Source organism: Nothoprocta perdicaria, unplaced genomic scaffold (assembly GCF_003342845.1).
Source record: "Nothoprocta perdicaria isolate Ctin4 unplaced genomic scaffold, notPer1 scaffold_124, whole genome shotgun sequence".
Lineage (NCBI taxonomy): Eukaryota > Metazoa > Chordata > Aves > Tinamiformes > Tinamidae > Nothoprocta > Nothoprocta perdicaria.
The window spans coordinates 41,235-65,668 of NW_020454361.1; the positions used below are offsets into that span (position 1 = coordinate 41,235).

At 60.8% G+C, this 24,434-nt stretch overlaps 3 protein-coding genes across 4 annotated transcripts; 1 reads left to right on the plus strand and 2 right to left on the minus strand.

The window, feature by feature from the left end:
* DRP2 (dystrophin related protein 2) lies at positions 1 to 14,887 on the plus strand. Of its 2 annotated transcripts, XM_026033199.1 has the most exons (22): positions 1 to 46; positions 3,275 to 3,408; positions 3,962 to 4,118; positions 4,521 to 4,641; positions 4,970 to 5,238; positions 5,702 to 5,848; positions 6,078 to 6,156; positions 7,005 to 7,065; positions 7,142 to 7,203; positions 7,500 to 7,574; positions 8,541 to 8,742; positions 8,951 to 9,036; positions 9,711 to 9,868; positions 9,955 to 10,121; positions 10,501 to 10,612; positions 10,944 to 11,080; positions 11,320 to 11,385; positions 11,755 to 11,820; positions 12,058 to 12,201; positions 12,796 to 13,033; positions 13,135 to 13,255; positions 13,388 to 13,524. In XM_026033199.1, the coding sequence occupies exons 2-22, from the start codon at positions 3,362 to 3,364 to the stop codon at positions 13,522 to 13,524; spliced, it is 2,652 nt and encodes an 883-aa protein (XP_025888984.1). In that variant the 5' UTR covers positions 1 to 46; positions 3,275 to 3,361. The 2 variants fall into 2 exon arrangements, with proteins under 2 accessions (XP_025888984.1, XP_025888983.1); XM_026033198.1 differs by lacking the exons at positions 1 to 46; positions 3,275 to 3,408; positions 3,962 to 4,118; positions 4,521 to 4,641 and adding an exon at positions 13,990 to 14,887 and having other exon boundaries at positions 5,066 to 5,238; positions 13,388 to 13,474.
* On the minus strand, positions 14,411 to 18,786 carry LOC112960389 (aryl-hydrocarbon-interacting protein-like 1). The gene is made up of 7 exons (XM_026054628.1): positions 18,691 to 18,786; positions 18,335 to 18,514; positions 18,064 to 18,252; positions 17,816 to 17,992; positions 17,535 to 17,676; positions 16,784 to 17,001; positions 14,411 to 14,440 (listed from the first exon to the last, which is right to left on the minus strand). The coding sequence occupies exons 1-7, from the start codon at positions 18,784 to 18,786 to the stop codon at positions 14,411 to 14,413; spliced, it is 1,032 nt and encodes a 343-aa protein (XP_025910413.1).
* A 558-nt stretch (positions 18,787 to 19,344) lies between these two features.
* TAF7L (TATA-box binding protein associated factor 7 like) lies at positions 19,345 to 24,387 on the minus strand (the record flags this gene model as incomplete). Its single annotated transcript, XM_026054654.1, has 10 exons — positions 19,345 to 19,744; positions 20,152 to 20,211; positions 20,458 to 20,570; positions 20,660 to 20,848; positions 21,090 to 21,206; positions 21,582 to 21,654; positions 22,653 to 22,711; positions 22,836 to 22,962; positions 23,335 to 23,468; positions 24,297 to 24,387. Coding segments are annotated over 10 exons (1,008 nt in total), but the record flags the coding sequence as incomplete, so codon positions are not given.
* Positions 24,388 to 24,434: the final 47 nt, after the last annotated feature.

Consider the following 24,434-nt stretch of genomic DNA (forward strand, 5'->3'; position numbering starts at 1 on the left):
GGCAGGCCCGGCGCAGCACGGCGCCGCTGCCCACCCCCTGTGCCAGGTAAGAGCCCGCCGCTCGGCCGCCTGCTCGGGGCAGCTTCCAGGCATCGGGATGCAGCGCGAGCGGGATGTCCCCTGCTCCTGTTTGTCGGGAAGGGCTGGTTCTAGACCCCTTCCCCTTGGATTTAATAAAACTTTGCAGCTATATCACACTAGGAGAGGTAGAAAGTGCGGGAGGGGCAGCTTGCAGAGCTGGATTTCAGGCTTCCTCCTGTGCCTTGGTTGCAGGGAAGAGCTCAGGCTTCGCCTCCAGTGCATGCCATAGGCTAAAACCCCACGGGGCAGAGGAGTCTGACCTTTCCTGGTCTAGACTCCTCGGGGAATGCAGCACTGTGCTGGTGCCGTGGGGCTCTCCTTGCCTTCTCCTGGGTCTGAGACAGCTGTGGGTGCAATGGGCAATGCACCTCCTAGGGAGCAGCCACCTCTGCTGCCCTCCTTGTCCTGGGAGGTTGCGGATATCCCATATTTAACTGCTTTGGATATCCCTTATTTAACTGCGTTGGATATCCCTTATTTAACTGCGTTGGGTATCCCTTATTTAATGGTCTTGCTGAAGCCCCTTCCTCTGATCAGCAAACAAGCCCCGTGCCCAGCAGGACTGAGAGACCCAAGCCAGATGTGCAGGCAGGGAAACGGGACAGAGATACAGGGAGCTTTTCATTCCTTRGCTGTAGGTGGAGGAGAGCATGGGAACAATGCCGGGTGCCGGGAACGCTGTGGGGGACGCAAGGAGCCCGCCCGGAGCCTGCTGGCAAAAACAAGCTCTTGGCGCCCAGGCGGGCAGGAGCGGTGCCCGGGAATGCCCGTGCTGGCACCGTGGGGCCAAGGCATCCGTGTGGGGCACRAGTGTCCTCAGGGGGCAGGTTTTGGGCTCCTGGTTGGTTCCTTCTTGGTAATCAGAGCCTGCAGGGACCAAGCCCTTCCCCGGCAAACCCCACAACTGCCCCATGTGCATCCTGGCACGGACGGGATCTGCTGCTCTCCCCGTCATCCATCCCGGAGCAGCATCCSCTTGGCCGTGCCCTCCCAGAGCCAGAGGTTCCCCAGGACTGGAATTGATCCTTTGCCGTGGGCAGCTTCTCCCACAGGGTTTTCCAGGCTCAGGAGCCTCGGGGTAGCGGCACCCCGGCAGCTGGCGGCACCCCTGGGGTTAAGGCAGGTCGGGGGCMGCTGGAATTCCTCCGGACAAAGCTGGGATTGAGGCGGGCAGCGCGGCCGCCCCCCTCCAGATTCCTGGGGGGTCAGCGGCGCGGCGTCCCGCACACGGCGCTCGCGCTCGTCCCGGCCGGGCGGGCGCCGCCGCGGGACACGGGGCGATGCCGGCTCCCGCGGCCGAGCGGGGCGGCCCCGCGGCGCCCACGGGGCTCAGCGCAGGTAGGGGCACCGCGGGAGCCCGCCCGGGCACTACGGGCTGCAGGAGGAAGCTCCCGGCTCGGGGGATGAGGATGCTCCTGCTGCGGCATCGGGAGGGATGCTCCAGGGATGCTTATAGGGAATCTGGTATTCCTGGTTTGCTGGTTTTCCGCTTTGCTGTCGCTTGCAGGGGGTTTATTCTAGGGCAGCAGCTGGCCAGCGCTTGGCCGCTGTCACTCTGGCTCATATCCATATAGCCTCGGTATGATGCATATACGTATTGACCCGATGGCTGTGGCCATCGAGCCACGGGCCTTGTGGGTCCTAAGCTCTTCTTAAGCCAGGCTGAGAACGGTGTTTTGGTGGCGCTGGGCTGTGGTTGTGCCCAGACGGGCGGGCTGGGGTGATCCCCACACTCTGGGGTAACCTGCTCCGCTGTCGAGAGGATGTGCACAGGCTCCGTATGGATTGCCTATGTGCAAGCAGCAGATTGAGCTCGAGTGATTTAGCATTCATGGTCCTATGATTGCTGTGAACTCCGTGGGTGACAGTTTTCTGGGGTTTTTTTGCGATGCTTCTGGAGTGGCAGGACGGGGAGGCAGAGAACAGCCTGGTGTTAGATGCTTTTAAATGAAGAAACTTAACCCCAGCCCCAGCGATGACTTGGCCCTCCCGGAGGGCCAGCGCAGAGGGTGCTGCTTTCTCTCCTGGTCAAGCTCCTGTTCGACAGTTTGCTCCTGCCTTGGCTCCAGGAAACTCTGGGAGCCCTCTGGCAGGCTGAGCAATGGAGACGGGCACGTTCCCTYGGGAAGAGCTGTCGCTTCCCCCGGAGAAGGATGCTGTCTGGCAAAGGGGGAGCCTGTTGGATGCACTGCTTAGAGAGCTCTAATGTGGTTAATTATGGTTGATTAATCACCTGGGGCTGATTATCATAAATGAGCTCTAATAACCGAGTGGAGAGAAACGCTGCCGTTTCCCCGGTATAGCACAGTGAAAACAGCTCGTTTGTGTTTTGGCCAACAAATGATTTTTGGAGAGAGGAGATCCCCCTGGCTCGCCAGTGATTCCAGTCGTGCCAGTGCGTGGGAATGTCACCGGGGTGCGTGGATGCCCTCGCTGTCCTCGCGAGCAGWGCGGCACTGCGCTCCGGGCAGGATCCCTTCCCCATGGGAAGTCCTGCTCGGCACAGGGACYGCGGCTGGTTTGGCTCTGGGCAGCGGTGCCAGCTTCTGTGGTGCAGCTGCCTTGGGTTTTGCTGCCCGCTGCTCCAGTGCTTCTYGGAGCATCATTCCCAGCCATCCTCCCCACTCGGAGCATCCTTCCCACCAGTGCTTGTGCTGGAGGGAAGCAGCATCCCAGAGACCTGCTCTGCAGGTGGCAAATGGCCCCCCTSTCCCATAGAGAAGCTGGTGGCAGCTCAGGGTGCTGCAAGTGGCATAAAGGAGGTTGGCAGGTCCCCTTGGGCACCAGGGACAACAGACCCTGCTGTGCCACCSCTTCCCAAAGCGCCAGAGCCCCTCGAGTGGCATTGAAAGAAAGGGTCATTAGTCCCGCGGTGATGGTGACACCCAAGCACCCGCTCCGGTTTAATGGACAGCAGTGACAAATGTCGGCCGGGTCACTGCGGAATAGCCGGGCAGGGATTCTGCGGAGCAGCAAGCCCCGTGTCCCTGGAAATGCCGCTTTGCTCTTTCCCGGCACGACCCCTCTCCCCGACCGAGGCCGTGTTTCACTGGCGTCGCTAACGGTCCCTCCGGAGCAGGACGGTCCCCTCGGGAGCTGGGAAAGGGAAGCAGAACAAGGYGGAGGGGTTGGATGGAGGCCAGCGCAGGGTCTCGGTGCACACAGCCGCTCACCTGGCTCTGTTTCTGCCCAGGTTAGAGCCTCCCAGGATGGTGCGGGACCTTCGTGCGTAACCGCCCGGGCTGCCGGCAGTGCCGCCGGGCCCCAGGCCCCCCCGGAGATGAATCTTTGTTGGAATGAGATCAAAAAGAAATCCCACAGCCTCCGGTAAGAGCCCCTGCCTGGAGTGAGCCCCTGCTGCAGCCCCTCGTCAGGAGGCTTTGGAGCCGGCTCCCTCCACCCAAGCGCATGGAGACCTTGCCTTGGTTTCCCCTCCCGGCAGAAGTCAGAGTTTCCAGCTTTCTCCTATACCTGAAGAATATCCCAATAGATTTCCACTCCTTCCTTCCTTCTCTCCCTCTCCTCTCTCATTCTGCCCTTGCCTCTCTCCATCCTTCCCTACCGCATCTCTGCACTTATGTTCCCACCACCTCCTCTGCCCTCATCCCTTTACTGGGAACCATCTCCATCCAAACAGCCTTTCCTCAGGCTTCCGAGGTGGCAGCTCCACAGCCAGCGTGATGGAGAGCTTAATTGGGGCATGTTAATTGTCTTTGCCTTAACATGAGGCTCCTGGGAGCYGTCCAAACCCAGAGCTGAGCCCCCGCGCTCGCCAGAGCGCAGACCACGGTGCACAGCAAACCCGGAGCGGCTCCATCCTCCCCTCCCAGCTTAAGGCTGAGGGTAGCTCTGGATTTTCTTTTCCCCCCTGTGTCTCCAGGGCTCGGCTGGAGGCTTTTTCCGACCACAGCGGCAAGCTGCASGTCCCCCTCCAGGAGATCATCGACTGGCTCGGCCAGAAGGATGAGGAGCTCTCGGCGCAGCTCCCGCTCCGGGGCGACGTCCTCCTGGTGCAGCAGGAGAAGGAGACGCACGCGGTGGGTTCCCCAGGGCCCTCGTGTCCCRGCTGCCGCCGGAGCAGCCATCCGGGAGGCCTGTGGATGAGGAGCAGCCCCCGCTGCAGCGCTCCCCCACTCTGCGCTTGCTGCTCAGCCGGCTCCTCCAGTGCAACCCCAGCTCTGCACGTGCTGCCCTTCTTGCAGCAGCTCCTTCTTTCCCTCAAATGCAGAAATATTTCCATTAACTCCCCTCTGTGCTTCCAGTGAGGCTTGGGTTCTTGCTTTTTTCTGGTAGCGTTTCCTTAGGATATTGCTTACCTGCGTGTGCTGGTGGCTGATTTGGGCACCAGGGTCAGTAATCCCTGCAGTCCTTCGTTAAGTGGGTATTTTCTGGCTCAGCCCTGTGTTGTCTCATTCCTGGGCTCTGCTTCTCCTCTCCAGGCTTTYATGGAAGAGGTGAAGTCTCGGGGGCCGTACATTTACTCCGTCCTGGAGTCAGCACAGGCTTTCCTGTCCCAGCATCCATTCGAGGAACTGGAAGAACCAACATCAGAAAGCAAAGGTCTGTGGAGCTCCCCTTCCTTGTCCTCCCAAAGCAAAGCACCATGAGAGATGTGCTCTGGAATATGCTCTGGAATATCAGGTGTGCTCTGGAGCATGCTTGCAAAGGGGAGCAGAGCTTCTGCTGGCAAACACAGAGGTCTGTGGGCACGCTAGAGCCCTGGAGAAGCTGGTGCAGACACAGATGCTCTTCTTGCTTGGTTTTGCTCCTTCTTTCTAGTTCTCCCTAGATTCTTTCTCTCCCTTTTCCCTGCCGTCCCTTCCTATCTCTTCCTCTGGGCTGGGCTGTCACTTTTGCTCTCGCATCTCCTGCTGCTTTGCCCCGGCAGATGTGTCCCCCCGGCACCGCATCCAGAACATCAGCCGCTTCGTGTGGAAGCAGGCGAACGTGGCCAGCGAGCTGTGGGAGAAGCTCACGGCGCGCTGCGTGGACCAGCACCGCCACATCGAGCGCACGCTCGAGCAGCTCCTGGAGATTAAAGGGGCCATGGAGGAGCTCAGCACCACGCTGGACCAGGCTGAAAGCGTGCGTGAAACCTGGGAGCCCATTGGGGACCTCTTCATTGACTCCCTGCCGGAGCACATCCAGTCGACCAAGGTATGTGGGACTGGGAATGCTCTGGCTTTGGTCCTGTGGGCACTAGGATGCAGTTTTCCATTGGGACGATGCTTTTCCTCCTGGCTGCTTGGTCTGACCTGGCCTCATTACTTGGGATCCCAAGGGCTGGTCATACACTGGTCGGTTCCCCCGCTTGTGAGGGTGGATTTGACTTGCAGTGATCCAAGGAATTGGCTCGTTTGAGTACATTGTACCTTCACACTGTGCCAGTGGCTCAGTGTAGGTGGGATATTTCTCTCCAGCTACTAATTCTTGGGAGAAGCGAGTCATCCCCGTCCTGGCTACTGCTTTTATCTGTTTCTTTCTAGCTTGGCCTGCAGGAGGGTTGGGCAGCAGGTCTTGCATTAGACCAGCCGTGGGATCAGACCCTGAGCACTGACCGCTTGTTGCTTTTCCTTTCTCCCCTGCCCTGTGCCTCTTCCCCGGGGCGTGGGGGCTCCAGCTGTTCAAAGAGGAGCTCTCCCCCATGAAGGACGGGGTGAAAGTGGTCAACGACCTTGCACACCAGCTCGCCATCTCGGATGTCCACCTGTCCATGGAGAACTCCCGCACGCTGGAGCACATCAACACGCGATGGAAACAGCTGCAGGTGGGCAGGGACCGAGAGCAAACAGCACCAATGCCCCAGAGATGGGGGGGCTTCAGCCTTTGGAATGAGGTGCASAGGGCTGAATGGGCTGGGGCATGCAGGAACCACGACAGGCAAGGAAGGAAGAGGACCTGGGTGACTGGGCACCTCTAAGTGTGTCCACATTCCCCCCCTGAATCTGCAGTGACTGCCAGGCTCCCATTAAATCCCTTTGTCCTTTTTTTTCCAGGCCTCCATAAACGAACGCCTGAAGCAGCTCCAAGATGCCCACCGGGATTTCGGACCGGGCTCCCAGCACTTCCTCTCCTGTACGTGAGCAGGTTGTCCAGCCTCCCTGCTGACGGGCTGTCTCTGCAGGACAGTTTAGCCTGGGCTGGGGCACAAGGGAAGAAGCCGTAGGGTTCTCTTGCTGTAGCTGTKCTTGGCTGTGGCCCTGCAGCCCCCAAAGCCGTAGATACAACTAGAAAAGGGTCCGGGCAAGTCCTGTGTCCTGTGTGCCTTCCCATGGAGTCACGGATGGAGTAGGTGGCATCTCCCAAAGGTAGTGCTGTGCTGCCTTGCAAGCCTTCTAGGGTTGACAGGGGACATAAACGTCCCCTTGCAGAGAGGTGACAATTGCAGCGGCAGCTCCTGGGTGATCCTGGGACCGCGCCAGTCTCGGRGGTTGTGTGGGTAAGACAACAGATGGCAAAAAAGGCAGTTCCCCACATGCACGTGAGTCATTCAGGTGCCGTGAATGTGCATGTTCAGGGGATTTGCATTGCCCTGGGGCAGAGGGAGCCATCCCTATGGAGCCCCCGCAGCAGATTCAGCTCCAGACACTGGGGTGCAGCCTCAGAAATACCAATCCCTGTGGGTTTTCTGGAGGTTGGTGGGGTTGTGGGTCCTGGTTTCTTTGCAAATCAAGTGCTGTCATCTAAAAGGAAGGCCAGAGTTTTCAAATGGTGGAGCTGATAAGCTGCCTGTGATGAGCAAAAATAACTGAGGGTCATAATAGTGCTTCCGTCCTCTAGATAATGAAGATAAGGTTGCAGACAAGCCRTGCAGTTACGGAATGGGTCCTCATCTGCCTGAGATCCTTCAGTTAATGCACAGAATCTGAGCTGAGGGCTTCAACATGAAGGTTATTCTAACATCTGCATCTCTCTCCTTGCAGCCTCCGTTCAAATCCCTTGGGAACGAGCCATTTCCCCCAATAAAGTGCCCTACTACATCAAGTGAGTGCTCCCCCAGAGGCAGCTCAGCCGCTTAATCCCCAGCCTGCCTCTTGATTCGTTCCTACTCTCTCTCCAGCCACCAGGCCCAGACAACTTGCTGGGACCACCCGAAGATGACAGAGCTCTACCAAACGCTGGGTAAGGGAAGCTGCCACCAAATCACTTGAGCAGCATCTGCCTTTKCTACCTCTACTTCTGCGTGAGGTGCTGTGCAAGGTCTCTTGAGCAATTGGGAGGCAATCCATGCTCAGCCTCCCAATGCATCCCAGTGCAATGGGTCGTAATGCTCTGCTGGACTGTGTCTTTCCTCCCCTGCTCCAGCCTGGGCTTGTGCTGCTGGGGGGACCGTGCCTGGAAGTGGCAAGTGCTGTTTCCTGCCCTAGAGATAAAGACGCCGAGCTGCGGTTCGTTTTTCTTTTCCTGTGTTTTGGCAGCGGATCTGAACAACATCAAGTTCTCGGCGTATCGGACGGCCATGAAGCTGCGGCGGGTGCAGAAAGCCTTGCGATGTGAGTGCGGGAGGCCTCTCCCCGCCGCCGGGCCTCCCTTGAGAGAGGTGTTCAGCTCACGCAGCCTCCGAGCAGCGCGGCGGAGGCGGGAGGCTGCCGGGGAGCAGGTGGCCAAGGAGAGAAGCTCCAGCTTGATGAGAGCTGGGAAGCTCCGGTTGGATGAGAGCTGGGAAGCTAAGCACATTCCCTGGCGGGGTTTCTGTGTCAGAGCTTTCCTTTGCAGGAGAAGGCTGCAAAYGTCTCAAGAACAGGTGTTAGCAGAAGGGATTTGAGAATAAAGTGGTGAAATGCAGAGTAACATWTTTTGGGGGTCACAGACACAGGCTTTCCCAGGAGCTCTAAGGGAGCCTAAAGAAGCACTGGATGTAACCGGGAGTGGAAAGCAGCTTTGCTTGAAGAGGGCTGGTGTGGTGAGGAGCCAGGAAGGTGGTGAGGAAGCAAGAGGGAGGGTCGGTACTCAGCAAGGCTGGGTTTTGTGGCCAGCCTGTCGCACACTGGAGGTTTGCCTCTGATGGGAGCATGGAAAAGAGGTGATGGGGAGCCTGTGGAGCCAGAGTGTGAGGCYGTGGGCAGCAGGGTGTGAGGATGAGTGGGAATGATGCTTGCTAGTGGGTGAATTTGGGGTCCCTGCTCCCACAAGGGCCAAGCACAGGCATCCGTGGCTCTGCACAGCCCCAGACGTGCTGCAGGAGGAGCCTTTTGTGGACGGTATTTCTGTAACTTTGGCCACGGTGACAGGAAGGACAGTTGCAGAGAAAGGTGGCTTTGAGTCAAATCCACGYGCTGACATGGGTATTTTCAGGTGGAGTTCACAAGTTGGGAACCAATTCTGGGAGCAGTGGTGTTTGCTTCCCACTTGCAACGAGGCTGGGGCTGCCCCGGATCAGGTCAGGGCTGCAAATCCCTCCCCTCACTTCTCACCTCTTCATCTCACGTTTTCTCCTCTTCCTCTCCAATCCCTCGCAGTGGACATGGTGACCCTGAGCACCGCCCTGGAAGTCTTCAACGAGCACGACCTGCAGCCCAGCGAGCGGGCGATGGACGTGGTCGAAGTCATCCACTGCCTCACCGCCCTCTACGAGCGGCTCGAGGAGGAACGGGGCATCCTCGTCAACGTGCCGCTCTGCGTGGACATGAGCCTCAACTGGCTGCTCAACGTCTTCGACAGGTAACCGTCCCCCAGCCCTTCCCACCTCCTTGGACATGGTCTATGGAGCTGCCCTGCTTGGAGCGAGTCCTTGGTGCTGCAAKGCCAGCTCATGGTGCTGCAAAGACGCCCTGGCTGCTGGTGGCAGGGCTGGCTGCCATGGCCTTGCCTTGCTCGTCTCTCATCACCAAAACCCACTTGCAAACCCCTGCTGTGTCTCACCTTGCAGTGGTCGCAGTGGGAAGATGAGGGCCCTCTCCTTCAAGACCGGCATCGCATGTCTGTGCGGGACGGAGGTCAAGGAGAAGTTTCAGTGTGAGTCCCCCCGGTCTCCTTCCTTTGGACCCAGTGCTCCTGGGAGTAATTTAACAAGAGCAGGAGGGAGGTTTTCTGGCTGGATCCTTCTCTGCCCAGAAGGAGCAGAGGAGCAGCTTTGCTGCGGTGACTAATCCGCTTGCATTGCCGCCCTCCCTCCTTGCCGAGCCCACGCTGCCTGATTTAGAAGGTGTTTTTTGCACATTGGCTGGTGCTGCAGTGATCTCGCTTGCACGGCACTGCAGTGAACATCCCAGAGAACAGACACCAGTTAGGCCGTGCTGCTCATAAGGAGAATCCTGGGCACACGTAGCTGGGCAGCAGGTTTCAGACAAATTAAAGGAAGCGCCTTTATTCCCCGTGTTTACCCGTGGGATTCACTGCCGTGGAATCCTGTGGAGGCCTGAAGTGCCGAGGGGTGTAATAAARGGCTGGGGCTGATTTGGAGGACAGGCCAGCCAAGATTATTAGAGAAGTGATGTAAATGTAACCTCTGTCTCAAGCACACCCCCTTCTTCTGGATGGTTGGGAGCTGGAAGGGCACTGGAAAAGGTCATTGAATGCCAGCTCCTGATGGAGCCGGGCAGCTGTGCCCAGTCCCACGCATGCCGAGCTCTCCCACATCCACTGGTAGGATCTCTGGCGCGATGTCCCTGCGTCCGTCTGTCCGGCAGATCTCTTCAGCCAAGTGGCCAACCCCGGGGGCCTGTGTGACCAGCGGCACCTGGGCGTCCTGCTCCACGAGGCCATCCAGGTGCCCCGCCAGCTGGGAGAGGTGGCGGCGTTCGGCGGCAGCAACGTGGAGCCCAGTATCCGCAGCTGCTTCCGCTTCGTGAGTAACGGGGCCGCGCTCGGACCCGGTTCTGAGCAGCCGGCAGCGCCTGGTCCCGGTTCCGAGTGGTTCTCTCGCCTCCCCAGAGCAACGGCAAGGGCGCCATCGAGGCGTCCCAGTTCCTGGAATGGGCCAACCTGGAGCCGCAGTCCATGGTGTGGCTGGCCGTGCTGCACCGCGTCACCATGGCCGAGCAGGTGAAGCACCAGACCAAGTGCTCCGTGTGCCGGCAGTGCCCCATCAAGGGCTTCAGGTAGGGCACGTGCTATGGGGCCGGCRGGGGTGCCACTCTCCTGTCCCCACGGAGGCTGTGGGGAGCTGCAGGAGATGGGATGGGTGCAGGGATGGGTCCTCGTCACAGCCTGGAAGGGAACAGGGGTTGCACCATGGAGCTGGGGGAACCTGGAGCTCTGCAGCAGCGTTTYAGCCGGTCAGAGCAGCTCTCCTGGCGCTGCAAGAAGGGAAGGAGCCTAATGTTCCTCTGGCGTCTTCAGTAGTCAGCTCTGTGGGCTCAATGGGACATGATATCCCCCACAGGCCACCTCTTTTCCCTGTCCTGAGCTGTCCCGGGGCTCTGCAGTGACATCTTTGCTGACTCCTGTCGCCTACCAATGGCCTCTGCATCTCCCCAGGTATCGGAGCCTGAAGCAGTTCAACGTGGATATCTGCCAGACCTGCTTCCTCACGGGACGAGCCAGCAAGGGCAACAAGCTGCACTACCCCATCATGGAGTACTACACGCCGGTGAGGAACCGGGCCCAGGACGGCCTTGGCTCTAGGCAGGTCCCATCGGACACCTCCAGCCTTGCAGAGCTGAGGCTGGGGCAGCCATAGGAGAGGCTCCCTTGTGCTTTGTGCTCCTGTCTGAGTGCTGGAAATCACTTAAGGGCTCGTGGTGACCCTCAAGCACTCGGTCGTGCCATGTGTTCCCCTTGCCTGCTTGCTCTGCCTGGAGGAASCACCTCTTCCTCTGCTCAGCTTGCAACCGGCTCAGGGAACCTCTTTCCAGGGGATCCTGGCTCGTGATCCCTTGCTTTTTATCAACCATGGCCCCGGTATGTGTGCCTCCCTGCAGACCACGTCCAGTGAGAACATGAGGGACTTTGCCACGACGCTGAAGAACAAGTTTCGATCCAAGCAGTACTTCAGCAAGCACCCGCAGAGGGGCTACCTGCCTGTGCAGTCCGTGCTGGAGGCCGACTTCTCAGAGACGTGAGTGCTGGCTGGGCCCCGTGCCTGACGTGGCCTCCACGGGAGGACACAGTGTCCCGGAGGCAAACAGGGCTCCGTGGGGCTGGAGAGGGTGGCTTGACCTGGGGGCTGATGCAGCATCCTCATCTTGGAGGATGCTCCAGGCTCCTGCTCCAGAGATGGGTCCAGGGCAGCCCCTCCAACCACTGGCTTTAAGTGAGGGCTGCCAAGTGTCGCTCACTCGTGTGCGTCTCTTCCAGACCAGCCTCCTCCCCGATGCTGCCACACGCTGACACGCACTCCCGGATTGAGCACTTTGCAAGCAGGTACCATGGCCGGGCTGGGGAYGTGGCTCCAAGGGTGCTGGGAGGCTGCACAGAGACCCCCGCACTGCGTGCAGCCCCTGCCAAGCTTCCCCTAGCACCGCTGGCTCCAGCAGCTTGGGAAAAGGGCAGTATCCCAGCTACGGAGATGGAAAAACCACTGCATGTCCGCCCTCTTTTCCTTACACTTGCTTGGGACTAGCAGTATTTTTGGCTTTCTATGAAGGCAACACTCAATAAGGATGGACAGAGTAGTGGGGCAGCAGGGAGAGGTCCCAGGGATGGCCCTGGCGGAGACTGCCGYGGCCGAGGTGTTGAGCAGACACCCGGGGTGTCTCTGAACGTGTCTTACCCCGCCTGTGCTTCCTGCAGGCTTGCGGAGATGGAGAGCCAGAACTGCTCCTTCTTCAACGACAGCCTGTCCCCCGACGACAGCCTGTGAGTCCTGCCCCCTTCCCCGCTCCGCACTGCCCTCGTGGCTCTGTCCTCCCAGCCAGGACACAGCCACRCTCCCCTGTCCCTCACTTTGGGGTGACCCTCATGGGCACCCCCAGCACCCCTGGAGCTCTCTATGGGGCAGCCAGAAGGAATTGCTGTAAAACCCCTCCTCCCGCCGGGTACCCGTGCCCGCGGGCTGGGAGCGMCGGTGCTAATGCTGCTCTGCTGCCGTGCCAGGGACGAGGAGCAGTTCCTGCTGCGCCACTCCAGCCCCATCACCGACAGGGAGCCGGCGAGCGGGCAGCAGGCCCCGCGCAGCCTCAACACGGAGGACAAGGGCGAGCTGGAGCGGATCCTGGCCCACTTAGAGGACGAGAACAGGTAGGAATGTGGACAACTCTCCAGGTGGGGCGTTGGGTCTAAGGGGGAGGAGCTGGAGAAACCTGGGCTTAGCCCACAGGGCAGAGCTCCAAGGCACGGATGGGAAGAGCTAAGTGGGATCGGCTTGGAGGATATCTAGGCTGAACCCTAATAAACCTGTGTGAGTTCCAAGGCTCAAGGAGTTCTCCGAGGAAGGGAGTAGGCTCTGATTCCCCAAAAGGTTTCAGTCCTCTTCCCAGAACGTGCTCTCCTCTTAAGCCCAAAGCTGGCTGAACTGAACCCAAGGTTTCCCTCCTGAACCCCCAGGCTCCCTCCTCCGCAGTGGCAGTGCTGCTGTGGACTGTGTGGGGTGAGGCAGGAGGAGGCTCCTGCTCTCCTTGTCCTTTCTAGTCCATTAGTGGGTAGTTTGCATGTCATTTGCATACCCAAAGGGGACACAGATGCAGACCACCCTACAGTGCAGGACAAGAGCCCAGGAGGGTGTAGGTTCTCCCACACTCCAAGGTAAAGCCCTCAGAGTCCCTGGGCATTCCCAGGAGGCAGCCGTGGGGCGGTTCCGGGCTGGTGGCACCGACCTGAGCGCTGGTCTCGCAGGATCCTGCAGGGAGAGCTGCGGCGGCTCAAGTGGCAGCACGATGAGGCTGTGGAGTGCCCGAGCTTGGCCGCGGGCTCCCCGGAGCTGCTGCCGGACCCGCGCAACGAGGAGCTCCTGGCGGAAGCGCGGATCCTCCGGCAGCACAAGAGCCGCCTGGAGACCCGCATGCAGATCCTGGAGGACCACAACAAGCAGCTGGAGTCGCAGCTGCAGCGGCTGCGAGAGCTGCTGCTGCAGGTGCCGCAGGGCGAGCGCGGCGCAGCCCCGGGGAGCGCTTTGCGTGGCAGAAACGGGTGGTCCAGGGCAAGAAGGCTGTGCCAAGCCCCTTCTCCTTGCAGCCCCCAGCGGAGTCCGATGGCAACGGCTCGGCACCTTCCTCCTTGGCCTCGTCCCCGCAGCAGTCCGAGGGCAGCCAGGCGAAGGAGCGGGAGCACGACACCCCSGACACGGAGGCTGCAGGTGAGGCCTGGAGCCAGCTCTCCGCCCTGCTCCCTTATTCCCACTGCTCCAAGGGGAGCTGCCCCTGACCTCCAGCACTGCTCCATGTGCCCGGAGAGCCGCTCCCGCAGCTCTGCCTCTCTCCCTGCGCAGACGAGGTGGAGGCCAAGGCCCAGGACGTCAGCGTGTGCCTGGAGGATATCATGGAGAAGCTGCGCAGCGCCTTCCCCAACTCCCGAGGTACTCGAGTGAAGTCCCCCTCGCTGGCCTCCTACTGCTCCCTCCGGTGAGGGTGTCACCTCCGTGGAGCCCGGCCCCAATTCCTGCCTCCCTGCACCCCGAGCTCCGGTGTCCGGGTGCRGAGAGGACAAGAGCTTCTCCCACTGGGAGAAGCCAAGAGCTACTGAGACTGGATAATCATCCTGCCCGGACCCTGCTCCTGCAGGGAAGATGAAGGCGGCAGATCCCTGGTCGAGCTGCAGCTTGGCGCAAGCTCCCCGCGCTGCTCACGGATGGCTCTTCCCAGCAGGAGCGTTCCTGGGGATGCTCCCATGGGTTTGCTTTTCCCACCTGCAGGCAGAGCTCCCTGCCCGCCTCTCCCGGCCCCGTGGCCTGCGCTTGCACGAGGGAGACCGTGCACCATGGCAGTGCCAAAGCTTCCCTGCCCGTGCATCCATCCTCACCCRCATCCCTTAATGTGTTCTAACCATGCGGCCCCGCGTGTCCTCCTCCCGACCTCTCCCTTTCTCTTCCAGGTATGACCTCCCTTATCTAACACCTCCGGCCAGCCAGAGGCTTTCCCTAACCAGCTGCCTGGCTGCTTCCCGCCCTCCTTCCCTGCCTCCTTCCCTCCTAACGCCATGCCATGGTCCTGGGCCGGCCCCACGCCAGCCCCGCCAGCGCCAGGAGATCTCAGGGCAACGTCAGGGACCTGCGGGCTCCCCTGCGCTCTGCCATAGGCTTGGACAGCACCCAGGCTCGGACTSCCCTGGGCTGCCAAGGAGGTCGAAGCCGTGGAGCCCCCGTCCTGCTCCGCTCTCATGGGGGACACGGATCTCAGCACCCTCCTCAGTTTGGGTTCTACCTGGTGCCGCCCACGTTTGTGGGCACTAAAACACTCCTGCAAAAGCCCCCTGGGCTTTAAACTCTTTTTTTAACACCATSCAGCTACCGGCTTTATGGACAGAGCGCCCAGGGCCGCTCGCACTGTGTGGCGGGGAGAGGGTCCGAGGGATACGGGGTTGGGAGGAGTCCGTGTCCGAGCTTCAGCCCAGCTAGTAGCCTTATCTGGAGAGGAGCTTTATAACGGAGCCTTACCATTTAATTTGCATATATTTCTATATTATATATATATTCTGTACTTAAATACTCTCATGGACTCACTCCATTAAATTCTAACACGGTGTGRAGCGGCACTCGTGCGTGACTGTTGCAGTCCAGCCCAACACGCGCTCCTGCTCCCCGTGCCGCCTCGGAGCAGGGAGGCCGGAGGGGGCCCCAGTCCCCCCTGGATTTTTGGGGGGAGCAGTGCACAGAGAGCCTGTTCTCGATGCTCCTTCCTCCACGGATCCCCTCTTATCCTGGCTTTATGTGCCCTGCTCCCCCGGAGCTGCGGCGATGTTGGGCTGGACACAGGAGCGGAGCAGAGGGGCCGGAGCTTGGTGGCTCCCGGCCCCCCAGGCTGCTGCGTAGGGCTGCGTTATGTCGAGAAAGCTGCAGAGTCAGGTGCTTTGGGGGCGAGAGGCACCCGCCAGCACCCGCAGGGCTGGTGGGGACGGAGGTGCTGGTGCGGGGGCCGGTGGGCGCTGGGGAAGGAGCATTGGGGTGTGCGGGAGCCGCGGGCTGCGGTGCCGCTCTCCTCGCCGCTTCTCTCCATCTCTACTCTGGAAAGAGAATAAATTTGTATTTCTACCGAGAGCTGCGTGGGTGCCTCGGGCTGCTCTGTGTGCGCCGCCCGCCCTGGCCTCAACCCCAGGGCACAGCCCGAGCTGAGCCCCGGGCTCCAGCGCTGCTGCCGGCTCCTGCCCCGGCGAGGCCCCGGCCTCCCCTTCCAGCAAGGGGCTCTGCGCGTTCCCCGGCCTCCCTGGGCCCTCTTGGTCCCGCTGCAGCCTCTGCTCCCGCGGCTCTGGATGTGGGACAAAGCTGGGGATCCGGGGAGCAGGACCAGGCTGGAGCTCCACGTGCAGCCAGGGACAGAATCGCATCCAGGGACAGTCGCACGCAGGGACGGAGCCAGCGTTCGCTGCCACCAAAGAGCTTTTATTTCCCAGCTAGCGAAGCTCCGCGGGGCGCTGCGGCCGGGCTCCTGCCCTGTGCTGGCCCCGAGCCCCCTGCGCTGCCCGGGGGGGCCTCTTCTTCCCTGGCCCCTTCCCCGGCTGCTTCAGGACAGGGCTCTTCCGCCGCCCCAGCTCGGAGCATCCCGATGGCARCAGCCGGCGGCTCCAGGGGGGTGGCACCTTGGCCACCTCCTCCAGCGACGCTCCCCGCGTCCAGCCCCCCAGGGCCGGGCTCTGCCCCCGGCTCCAGCTCGGGGGGGCTCTTGGGGCAGCCCCCATCGGCGTGGGGGGAGCCCGGCCGCGGGGCTGGGCCCGGCGCTGCCGCCGTGGGGCCCTGCGGGGCTTTGGGGGCTCCCCACGCGGCTTTGGGGGCTCCCCACGCTGCTGCCGCTCCCACCTCGGCCTCTGCTGACGCTGCTCCCAGCCCAGGCCCCCCGGGCGCTCCCCAGAGCCCGGCCTCCCCTGCTGCTTCTCTGAGCCCGAGCCCAGCCTCCTCCTGAGCCTCGCTGAGCCCAGCAGCCTCCTGAGCCTCGCTGAGCCCAGCCTCTGCTGGAGCTTCCCTGAGCTCTTGCTCTTTCAGCAAGTCCCCGAGCCCAGCATCCGCTGGAGCCTCTCTGAGCCCGGCCTCCGCTGGAGCCTCCCTCTGCCCAGCCTCCGCTGGAGTTCCCCTGAGCCCTTCCTCCTCCTGAGCCTCTCCAAGATCCTCCTCAGCCTTTCCAGGTCCAGCCTCCTCTGGAGCCCCTTGGACTCCAGCCTCCTCATGAGCCTCTCTAGGCCTGGCCTCCTCCTCAACCTCTCTAGGCCCAGCCACCTCTTCAGCCTCTCCAGGCCCAGTCTCCTCATGAGCCTCCCTAGGTCCAACCTCCTCCTGAGCTTCTCCAGGCCCAGCTTCCTCCAGAGCCCCTCTGAGCTCAGCCTCCTGCTGAGCCTCTTTAGGCCCAGGCTCCTCCAAGGTCCCTCCGAGCTCAGCCTCCTCCTGAGCCCCTCCAAACCCGGCTGCCTCCAGCCTCCCTCCCAGCCCAGCCTCCTCCGGTGCCTCTCGGAGCGCTGCAGCCTCCGCCGCTCCTCCCATCCCAGCTGCCTCCCGCCCTCCTCGCTCCCCCTGTCCTTTTCCCAGCCCTGCAGCCGCACTCTCCTCCCGCTCCATCCCCATGCCCACCCCACGGTCACCTCCATCGATCCCTTTCTCCAACCCGTCCCTCCCCGCTGCCTCCCTTTGGCCTCCCGGAGCTGCCTCCGCCCTCCCGGGGCTCCCGGGCTCAGCTCCGCGGGCCTCCACGTCSCCGGGGGCGCTGAAGAGCCCGCGGTAGCGCTTGCGCTCCTCCACGTGCTTCTTGCGCACACGCTCGCCCAGCAGCTTCAGCTCCTTCTTGACGGCGGCCGCCATGGCGGGGTCGAGGTGTGCGGCGCGCGCGAAGTCCTCGCGCGCCTCCCGCTCGTTCCACACGGCCGCGTGCGCCTTCGCCCGCTTGAAATGGGCCTTGGCGTTGCCTGCGGCGCGAGCGGAGCGCGCGCTGGGGTGCCACGGCGGGGGTACCCAGTATGGGCACCATCATGGGCAGGGACACCATCCTTGGCAGGGGGCCCTGGGACACTGACACCATTGCGGGTGGTGGCCACCGGGACCATCATGAGAAGGATGGGGACATCAGCATGGCAAGGGCAAGGGGAATGGAAAGGGGGAACCTTCACGTGGGAAGGGAGATAAAGGTGCCATCGTGAGCAGGGCAATGGGGACAGCAGCAGCATCATGGGGAAGGGACCACCAGCACCATACTGGGCAGGACAATGGGGCCACAGGCACCATCCTGGGCAGGACAACGGGGACACCACCCTCCTCATGGGGACAGGGCCACCAGCTTCACCATGCGCAGGGCAATGGGGCCACAGGCACCATCCTGGGCAGGACAATGGGGACACCACCCTCCTCATGGGGACGGGGCCACCAGCTTCACCATGGGCAGAAGGAACCAGAGCACCCATGGGGGGAGCAGCGTGGCGGGCTGGGGATGTGGACGCGGTACCGTGGTGCTTCTGCAGCAGCTCCGTGGTGTGCTCCAGCACCTCGTAGTACTCGCCCAGCTCCAGCTGGCACTGGCAGTAGTTGAGCACCAGCGGCGTGACCAGCCCCTCCAGCTTCAGCCAGGCCTCTTCCCACGGCTTCTCCTGCGCCCACATGCCGGTGAGGGGGACGCAGCCGCCCCCGGGGCGGGTGAGCAGGACCCCAGGGTGCCGAGATGTGGAAGCCAGGGGACACCCGTGGCGTGCCCAGGCGGGTTGGCGGCCACGCGCGGGCGCCGCTCACCTTGGCCTGCAGGTTCCTCAGGCAGATGACGGCCTCCTGGTACTTCTCGGCCGCCTGGCGGAACTCCTTGCGGAGGACCAGGCGGTTGCCCTCGCTGTGCAGCACGGGCACGGCCGCCAGCTTCTCCTCCTTGCTCATGGCCCACGTGTCCCGCTTGTAGGCCCAGGGCTCCTCCACCTGCACCCGGGGCCGCGGGGCTCAGCGGGGCGCTCCGGCCAGCCCGGCGCGCGCCGTGCCCCGCGCCTCACCCGGAACAGCTCCATGATGAAGATGAGGGGCTGCGGCGCGCGCTGCAGCTCGTCCAGGTCGGCGTAGCCCGTGCTGTGGTAGTCGAACATGTTGCCCATGCCGCAGCGGTGCTTCTGCCCCTCGAGCGGGTCGCGGCCCTCCACGATGCGCCGCATGCCCCTGGACACCAGCGCGTACATGCCCGTGTGCTGCGGGGAGGAGGCTGCGCTCGGYCCCGGTCCTGGTCCCGCTCCTGGTCCCGGTCCCGCCGCCCGCCCCGGCCCCACTCACGATGGCGTCGCACCAGAACTCGGCCACCTCCCCGGCCCGCATGGAGCTGAGCAGCGTCTCCCAGATCTCCAGCTTGAACATCTTGCCCACGATGATCTCCATGGGCATGCCGGCCTCCCGGCTGTCGTCGATCACCGTGCGCTCAAAGTCGTCCTTCAGCGTCTGGAAGTGGAAGGTGATCTGCCCCGGAGAGAGCGACGGRCACTGCCCCAGGTGTCCCCTGTGCCACGTGCCCCGCTCACAGCAGTCCGTGAGCAGGACACGGACACTGGGGACCCAACCCTGGGCTCACGGGCAGGGATGCAGGCTCCGACCTCCCACCCTCCCCTCCAGCCTTTGGGGCTAGCAGCGTCTACCTTGCTCCCATCCTGGAACTTGGGCAGCTCCCCTTGGCCTCCGTGCAAAATCTTCTTCCTGACGCCCTCCACGTTCAGCAGGTAGGTTTCCTCCATGACCAGCTCTGCCACCGCAGGGCACGGGGCCTGTCCCAGCGGAGCCTCTGCCTCAGGGCATCTCCTTCCCTTGACTCTGTGCCCTCTGTGCCACCTCACCTCTGGAAACCCGCAGCAGCTTCTCCTCCTCCTCCTCTCCGGGTGGGAGATGAGGGGGAACCCTGGGGCAGCCCCTCGCTGAAGCCCCAGACCCTCTGTCGCCTGCTGCCGCCTGGAACCGCTTCTCTAATCCTCCTCCCACCCTGCCAGGTTAATCTGGGATTTGCCTGCCTAGGCGGTGAGGAATTAAAGAAACTCCCTAATCAGGAGCTGGTTTCTTCAACAGAYAGGGCGGGTGGGTCCCCTTCGCAGGCAGCTGCCCTTTGATGCCACCACGGGAGCAGCCTTTCCCTGGCAGGAGCCCAGCACGGGGGTGCCAGGAGCCTGGGGCTTGGCGGGTCAGGCACAAGCTGAGCAGGGGCATCGCCCCCATGTAACATGAAGGAACAGAATGGGGCAGTAAACGGTGCTTTATTGAGTCCACTTTGCAGACACAAACCTGCCCCGAGCGCAGGAATAGGCTCCCAGCAGGCCAGTGCCCAAGTCTGATGGTCGCAGAGATGCAGAAAGCTGCAGCCCAGGGGCCCAGCAGGAGCTCCACACCCTTGGGAAAAGGGTCCCCTATATTTACAGCAAGTCCCCATCTTTCTGCTGCTCTCAGGATGGGTCTCGTTCTCTCTTCCCGCCCCAGCAGCTGAATGCAGCYGCAGGCACACGAGCAGCTCCGGCCACCGAGCTCCTGGCAGTGCCCAGGAGCAGGCCTGGCAGCACAGGGGTAGGACCAGAGCAGAGGCAGGGGACGAAGGACACTTCCAGCGTGGCCCCAGCTCTGCTCAGAGGCACAAAGACCTGCTGTTCTGGCCAGGGCTGTTCCTCACTTCTCCATGAGAGATTCCAGCTGCTCCTGCAGAGAGGTCATCTGGGAAGAGGGAGAAAGGTGTCAGAGCAAGGCAGGGCCCTCCGCGCTCATGGGGCCTCTCCACCTCCACGAGAGCCCGTCCTGCCCGGCAGCGCAGGGAGCGGAGCTGGGGCAGCAGGGGCTGCTCTGGAGAACCAGGYTGGCACCAAACTGCCTCCTCCCCACGGGGTTTGGTATCAAGCTTTAGCCCAGGAGCAGTCCCAGCACTCCTGCGTTTAGAGCTAGGTGTGCTCACACACACAGCTGTGGATGAGGTATGGATGAGCCTGGCTTGTAGCACCAGAGCTCAAAAGCAGGTGACGTGGTACAAAATTTAGGAAACTGCATCAAAGCCCAATCTAGAACCGTGACTTTTGACTGAACCTCCTTCCCCAGAACTTCCTGCTCTGTTGTGGRAGTTTTCTCACCTGCTGCTTCTCTCGCTCTTCCTGCTGCTTGAACTCATCCAGCACGGCCTGCAGACGGGTCTGCAGAGGCAAACGCAGCAGGGCGCAGTCAGCGGCGCTCCCAGCGGAACGGCTGCTGGCACAGAGCGCGCAGCAGAGCAGCGAGGCCCGACCCGTGCCACCCCACGTGCCACCCCACGTGCCACCCCACGCTCTGCAGGGCTTCTCGGCTCACCCAGCCTCCAGGGGGAAGTTGGAGCGTGTGGCCTGTGGCTGCTACTGAGCAGAACACAAGACTAGAAGAAGAGGCCCTGGGAGAGCTCTCACCTTGAGGGCCAGGTTCTCCACTTTCATGATGAGATCCTCCTGGCGCTTCCTCCTGTCCTGGGTCTCCTGGAGTTTACTCTTGAGGTTGTCGATCTGTTTCTGGATCCCCATGACTAGAAGAGAGAGGAGCTCAGCCCCGCAGCGACAGCAGAGCTGGGCAGCGCAGCCTGCCCGACGCCCGGACCCGCTGCACTCCGCTCACCTATCTGGTTGGAGCCCTCGTTCTCCTGCTGCTGCCCATCCGACTCATTCAGYTTGTCCTGCAACTGCCTCTCCAAGTCCTCCTCCGTGTCCATGATGTTCAGGTCCTCATCATCATGATGATCCCTCTCATCCTCATCTTCGCTGCTGCTGCTGATGTCATTAAATATCTCCCGCAGTTCGTCGTGTTCTAGGGAAAGGAGAAAAGGGAGAAGAGAGAAGAAAAACCCACAGCTGGTGGTGGCCCAGCACCCCTYACCTACTGCTATGGCAAATGGGGACCTGTTCCAGCAACTATGGGCTTGGCACACACTCAACTTCAACCATGACCCATGCTCATCTCACTTGTGTTTCCACCATCCTTACCCCAGGGAAAATGGGGTCAGCGGATTCATTTATGGCTAGGAATAAATCAATAATCTTCGCACTACCTGAGGAGCCGTGGCCCTGTTTGTGCCCAGACATCCCCGGGGAGGAGATGTCCAGGCTGGTGAGGGAGCCGTGGTTGTCCACTTCTTTAGTTTCATCTTCAGCAATGACTTCCCAGCCTGGCAGCAGGAACAGAAAGAGTCAAGGGAAAAAGACAACCAGGGGAAATGTAGCACGAGGGAAAGCTACAGTCTGCAGATCACTGTCCCCTCCGACCTTGCAGCTATGGAGACCCACGCAGAGTCACCCTGGTGTTTGTTCTTTAAGGCCTGTCCTCTGCTGTTACTTAAGTTCAGATCAGCGCATGTGCATGGTCCCCAGGGAAGGTCACTGTGGGGAAACAGGCACAGTTCGACCCTCTGTGCTGCCTGCGAGCTCCTCTCCCCATCTCTCACACCCACATGGCAAAGCCAAACTTGTCCCTCCTTTCCACAGCTCCAGATCACACCTACTGACCCCTCCCTGAGCAGTTTTTTTTCCTCCTGAAAGGATACGGACACTGACGGCTTCAGCGTCGGTGCTCAGCAGACGCTTCACCTCTTTTTCCACATCAGGAGACTCAATGTACTGGAGCAGAGAAAGACAACAGAGACTGTTAAACACCTTGTTGCTGAATGCTGCTTGGCTCCCAGTATCTGCTGCTGGACAAARCCTTATTTTGAGCCTCTCTTCTTGCTTGGCCTTCACTCACGCTCCACCCAAGAAGTTATTTTTGCATCTCTAGAAACAGCTCCACCTTTTTCTGTACAGAGCTCCAGGGTGGGCCGCATATTCTCACYTTCCTTTCACTCTGGCAGCCGTCAACACGGCTTGTGAGATCAGACACTCTGTGGACACTGGAAGTGCTCAAGGTGCAACTCACTGATGGAGAGTTGCCAGCTCAAGTCCTTCCCTTTTCCACCAAAAGAAGTTTCATTTTTCACATTTAAATTAGCCAGGGATCTTAATTACTGACAGCACATCTTTTTTGTGGGCTATGTCTGCGGTGATTTCTTTTTCCCAAATGTCATGCAAAATCCATTGTGTTCCCAAAAAGAAACTGCAAAGCAAGAGGACTGAAGCCTTCCCAGGGCTGCATCTCCCCAACACCTTTCCTGGCTTGTGTATTTGCACAGGGAAACCGTCTCCAAGCTCCATCTGTTCCCACTCCCCCAGCTCAAATGACAGTTATTCTATTTGTAGGGTTACTTGCTGGGGAAGTGATTGGGATTTCAGCTGGAAAAAAGCAGCAGTGAGTGAAGATTCATGTGCACGTGACTCTTTCTCTCCTTTGTGAGCAGGAAGGGACACAGGGTGGCAAGGCCACCACAGGAGAGGAGTCTASCCATCCTCTGCCTGGGAATTTTCTCACCTCAGGGGCATCTTGGAAAACAAGGAACTGTTCAAAGGTACTAGTCTCCCTTCTCCCTCATTTCTGGCAAGGAAACATGTAAAGCAAAGGTAAGAAATTCYACGTTCTTCCAGACTGATGGACAGCTGGAGCTCTAATGCCTCCACTTTCCTGCCTCTTCCTTATGCCCTTTATTGAATATGCACCTCTCATCAGCGTGAGGAAAACAACCCACCTTCTTCTTAGCTGTTTTCCGGAACCGTCTCTTCCGCACATTTTTCAGGGGAAGAGTAACTGCGACAGAGGAAACAGGTTGTGTGTGTCAGGCAGATGGTGCAAGGGGAGAGCTGGGTCTGGCACACCTGAGGAGCACCCTGCCCAGCCGTGGGGTGCTGGGGCAGGCCAGGCCTCTACTCACTGCCGTGGTTCCAGATGAACTTCTTCTCTCTGTCCTTGTCCTTCTTCTTGTTGGCCTTGGGGTCAGTGCTCACGGTTTGCTCTTCCAGAGGGGGGTAGAGGTCACCATCCACRGTGCACACGAGCATCTGGGACCCCCCCATAAACACAGAGCTTGTTACAAGGGCCAAAGGACGTGGAAGCTTTTCAGGAAAACAAACAGCGACTTTCCATGCAGTTAGACAGAGGGATTGACACACATGGTGGGGGGATGAGGGAAACAATGCTCTCCAGCCAGCTCAGCTCATGCCCAAACACAGCTGCTATAAGGACAGTGGAATTTCATGCTTCAGAAAAGGGAGATTCCCAAACACCAACAGAGGTGGGGAATTTTAAACAGCTAATGTTGTGAGAACACAGAAAGTATCCCTGTTAAGAAAACAGCACTGTCAAAGCACAGTGGGATTTTCCTGGAGAGGGCTCACACGTGACAAACAGCAGGTACGAAGGACAGCTCTTACCTGGCAAATATCCGCTGTCTTATAGAAGGTTTTCTTATCAATGGTTTTCAGGCTCTCGATGATGCAGGGCAGATCCACCAGCTTGGCTGCCAGCGGCACCCGGTCTACGCGGACGATCCCGTGGCGCCCATCCGCTGCGGGAAGCCAAAGGAAAAGTCAGCAAAACAGCCTTATATTCCCGGGAAAAAAGGGTAACAGGAGAATAATCTATAGCCAGGAAATAGGGAAAAGTGAGGTCTGTGCAGTTTCACTTGTGGGCTATCAAAGGAGKTTTAAGATGCCTCCAGGAACGTGGTTTCAGTCAGAACAGGAGGGCAGAGTGGTGGGTTTTGCACCTACAGGTGGAACAGGAGCCGCCTGATGCCAGGGAATGAGCGAGGGGAACCTGCTCCTGGAGTCCCTCACTCACTGCATCATGGAATAGCTGGGGTTGGGCAGCAGCTCTGGAGATGGGTGGCCCAAGCCCCCTGCTCAAGCACGCTGYGCAGAGCCCAGAACGCTGCCCAGCTGGGTTCTGAATAACCTCCGAGCTCTTTATGGCCGATGTTTCACCTGAACTGACATTTTCACCTCAGAATCACGGGTCTTCTCGATGGGGAGCGGGATCAAGACACGAACACCCGTTTCTGAGGCTGCAGACACCAGCCAGGCCGGGCACAGAGGGGCTGCTGCAGCCCGGTGGCCTCACGGGGGACGAGAAGGGTGCCCGGCGTGGCCGGGAGGCAGCACCCAGCCAGGCGGCCTCGRGGAGCGCGTGGGGACACCAGCCCCCCTGCAGCACAAGCAGGTGCCGAAACCSGCCCGGCCAGAGCCGCAGCCGCTCCGGTTCCGGCACGTTCCTGCCCCTGGGGCCGCGCGGCCTCCCGGGACACAGGGACTGCCCAGCAAGGAGATGGCAGGGCCGGGGCGGCCTCCCGCCCGGTGCCCGGTGCCCGGTGCGCGGCCGCCGCTCCCGCGCTCACCGTGCAGCTCGATGGTGAGCCGGTCCTTGAGGTTCACGCTGCCGGACTGCACGGCCCTGCGCACGGTGGCTGCATATTCCTGCCGAGGGGGGACACGTCAGCTCCGTGTGGCCAGCCCCGGGCACAGACCACCGCGGG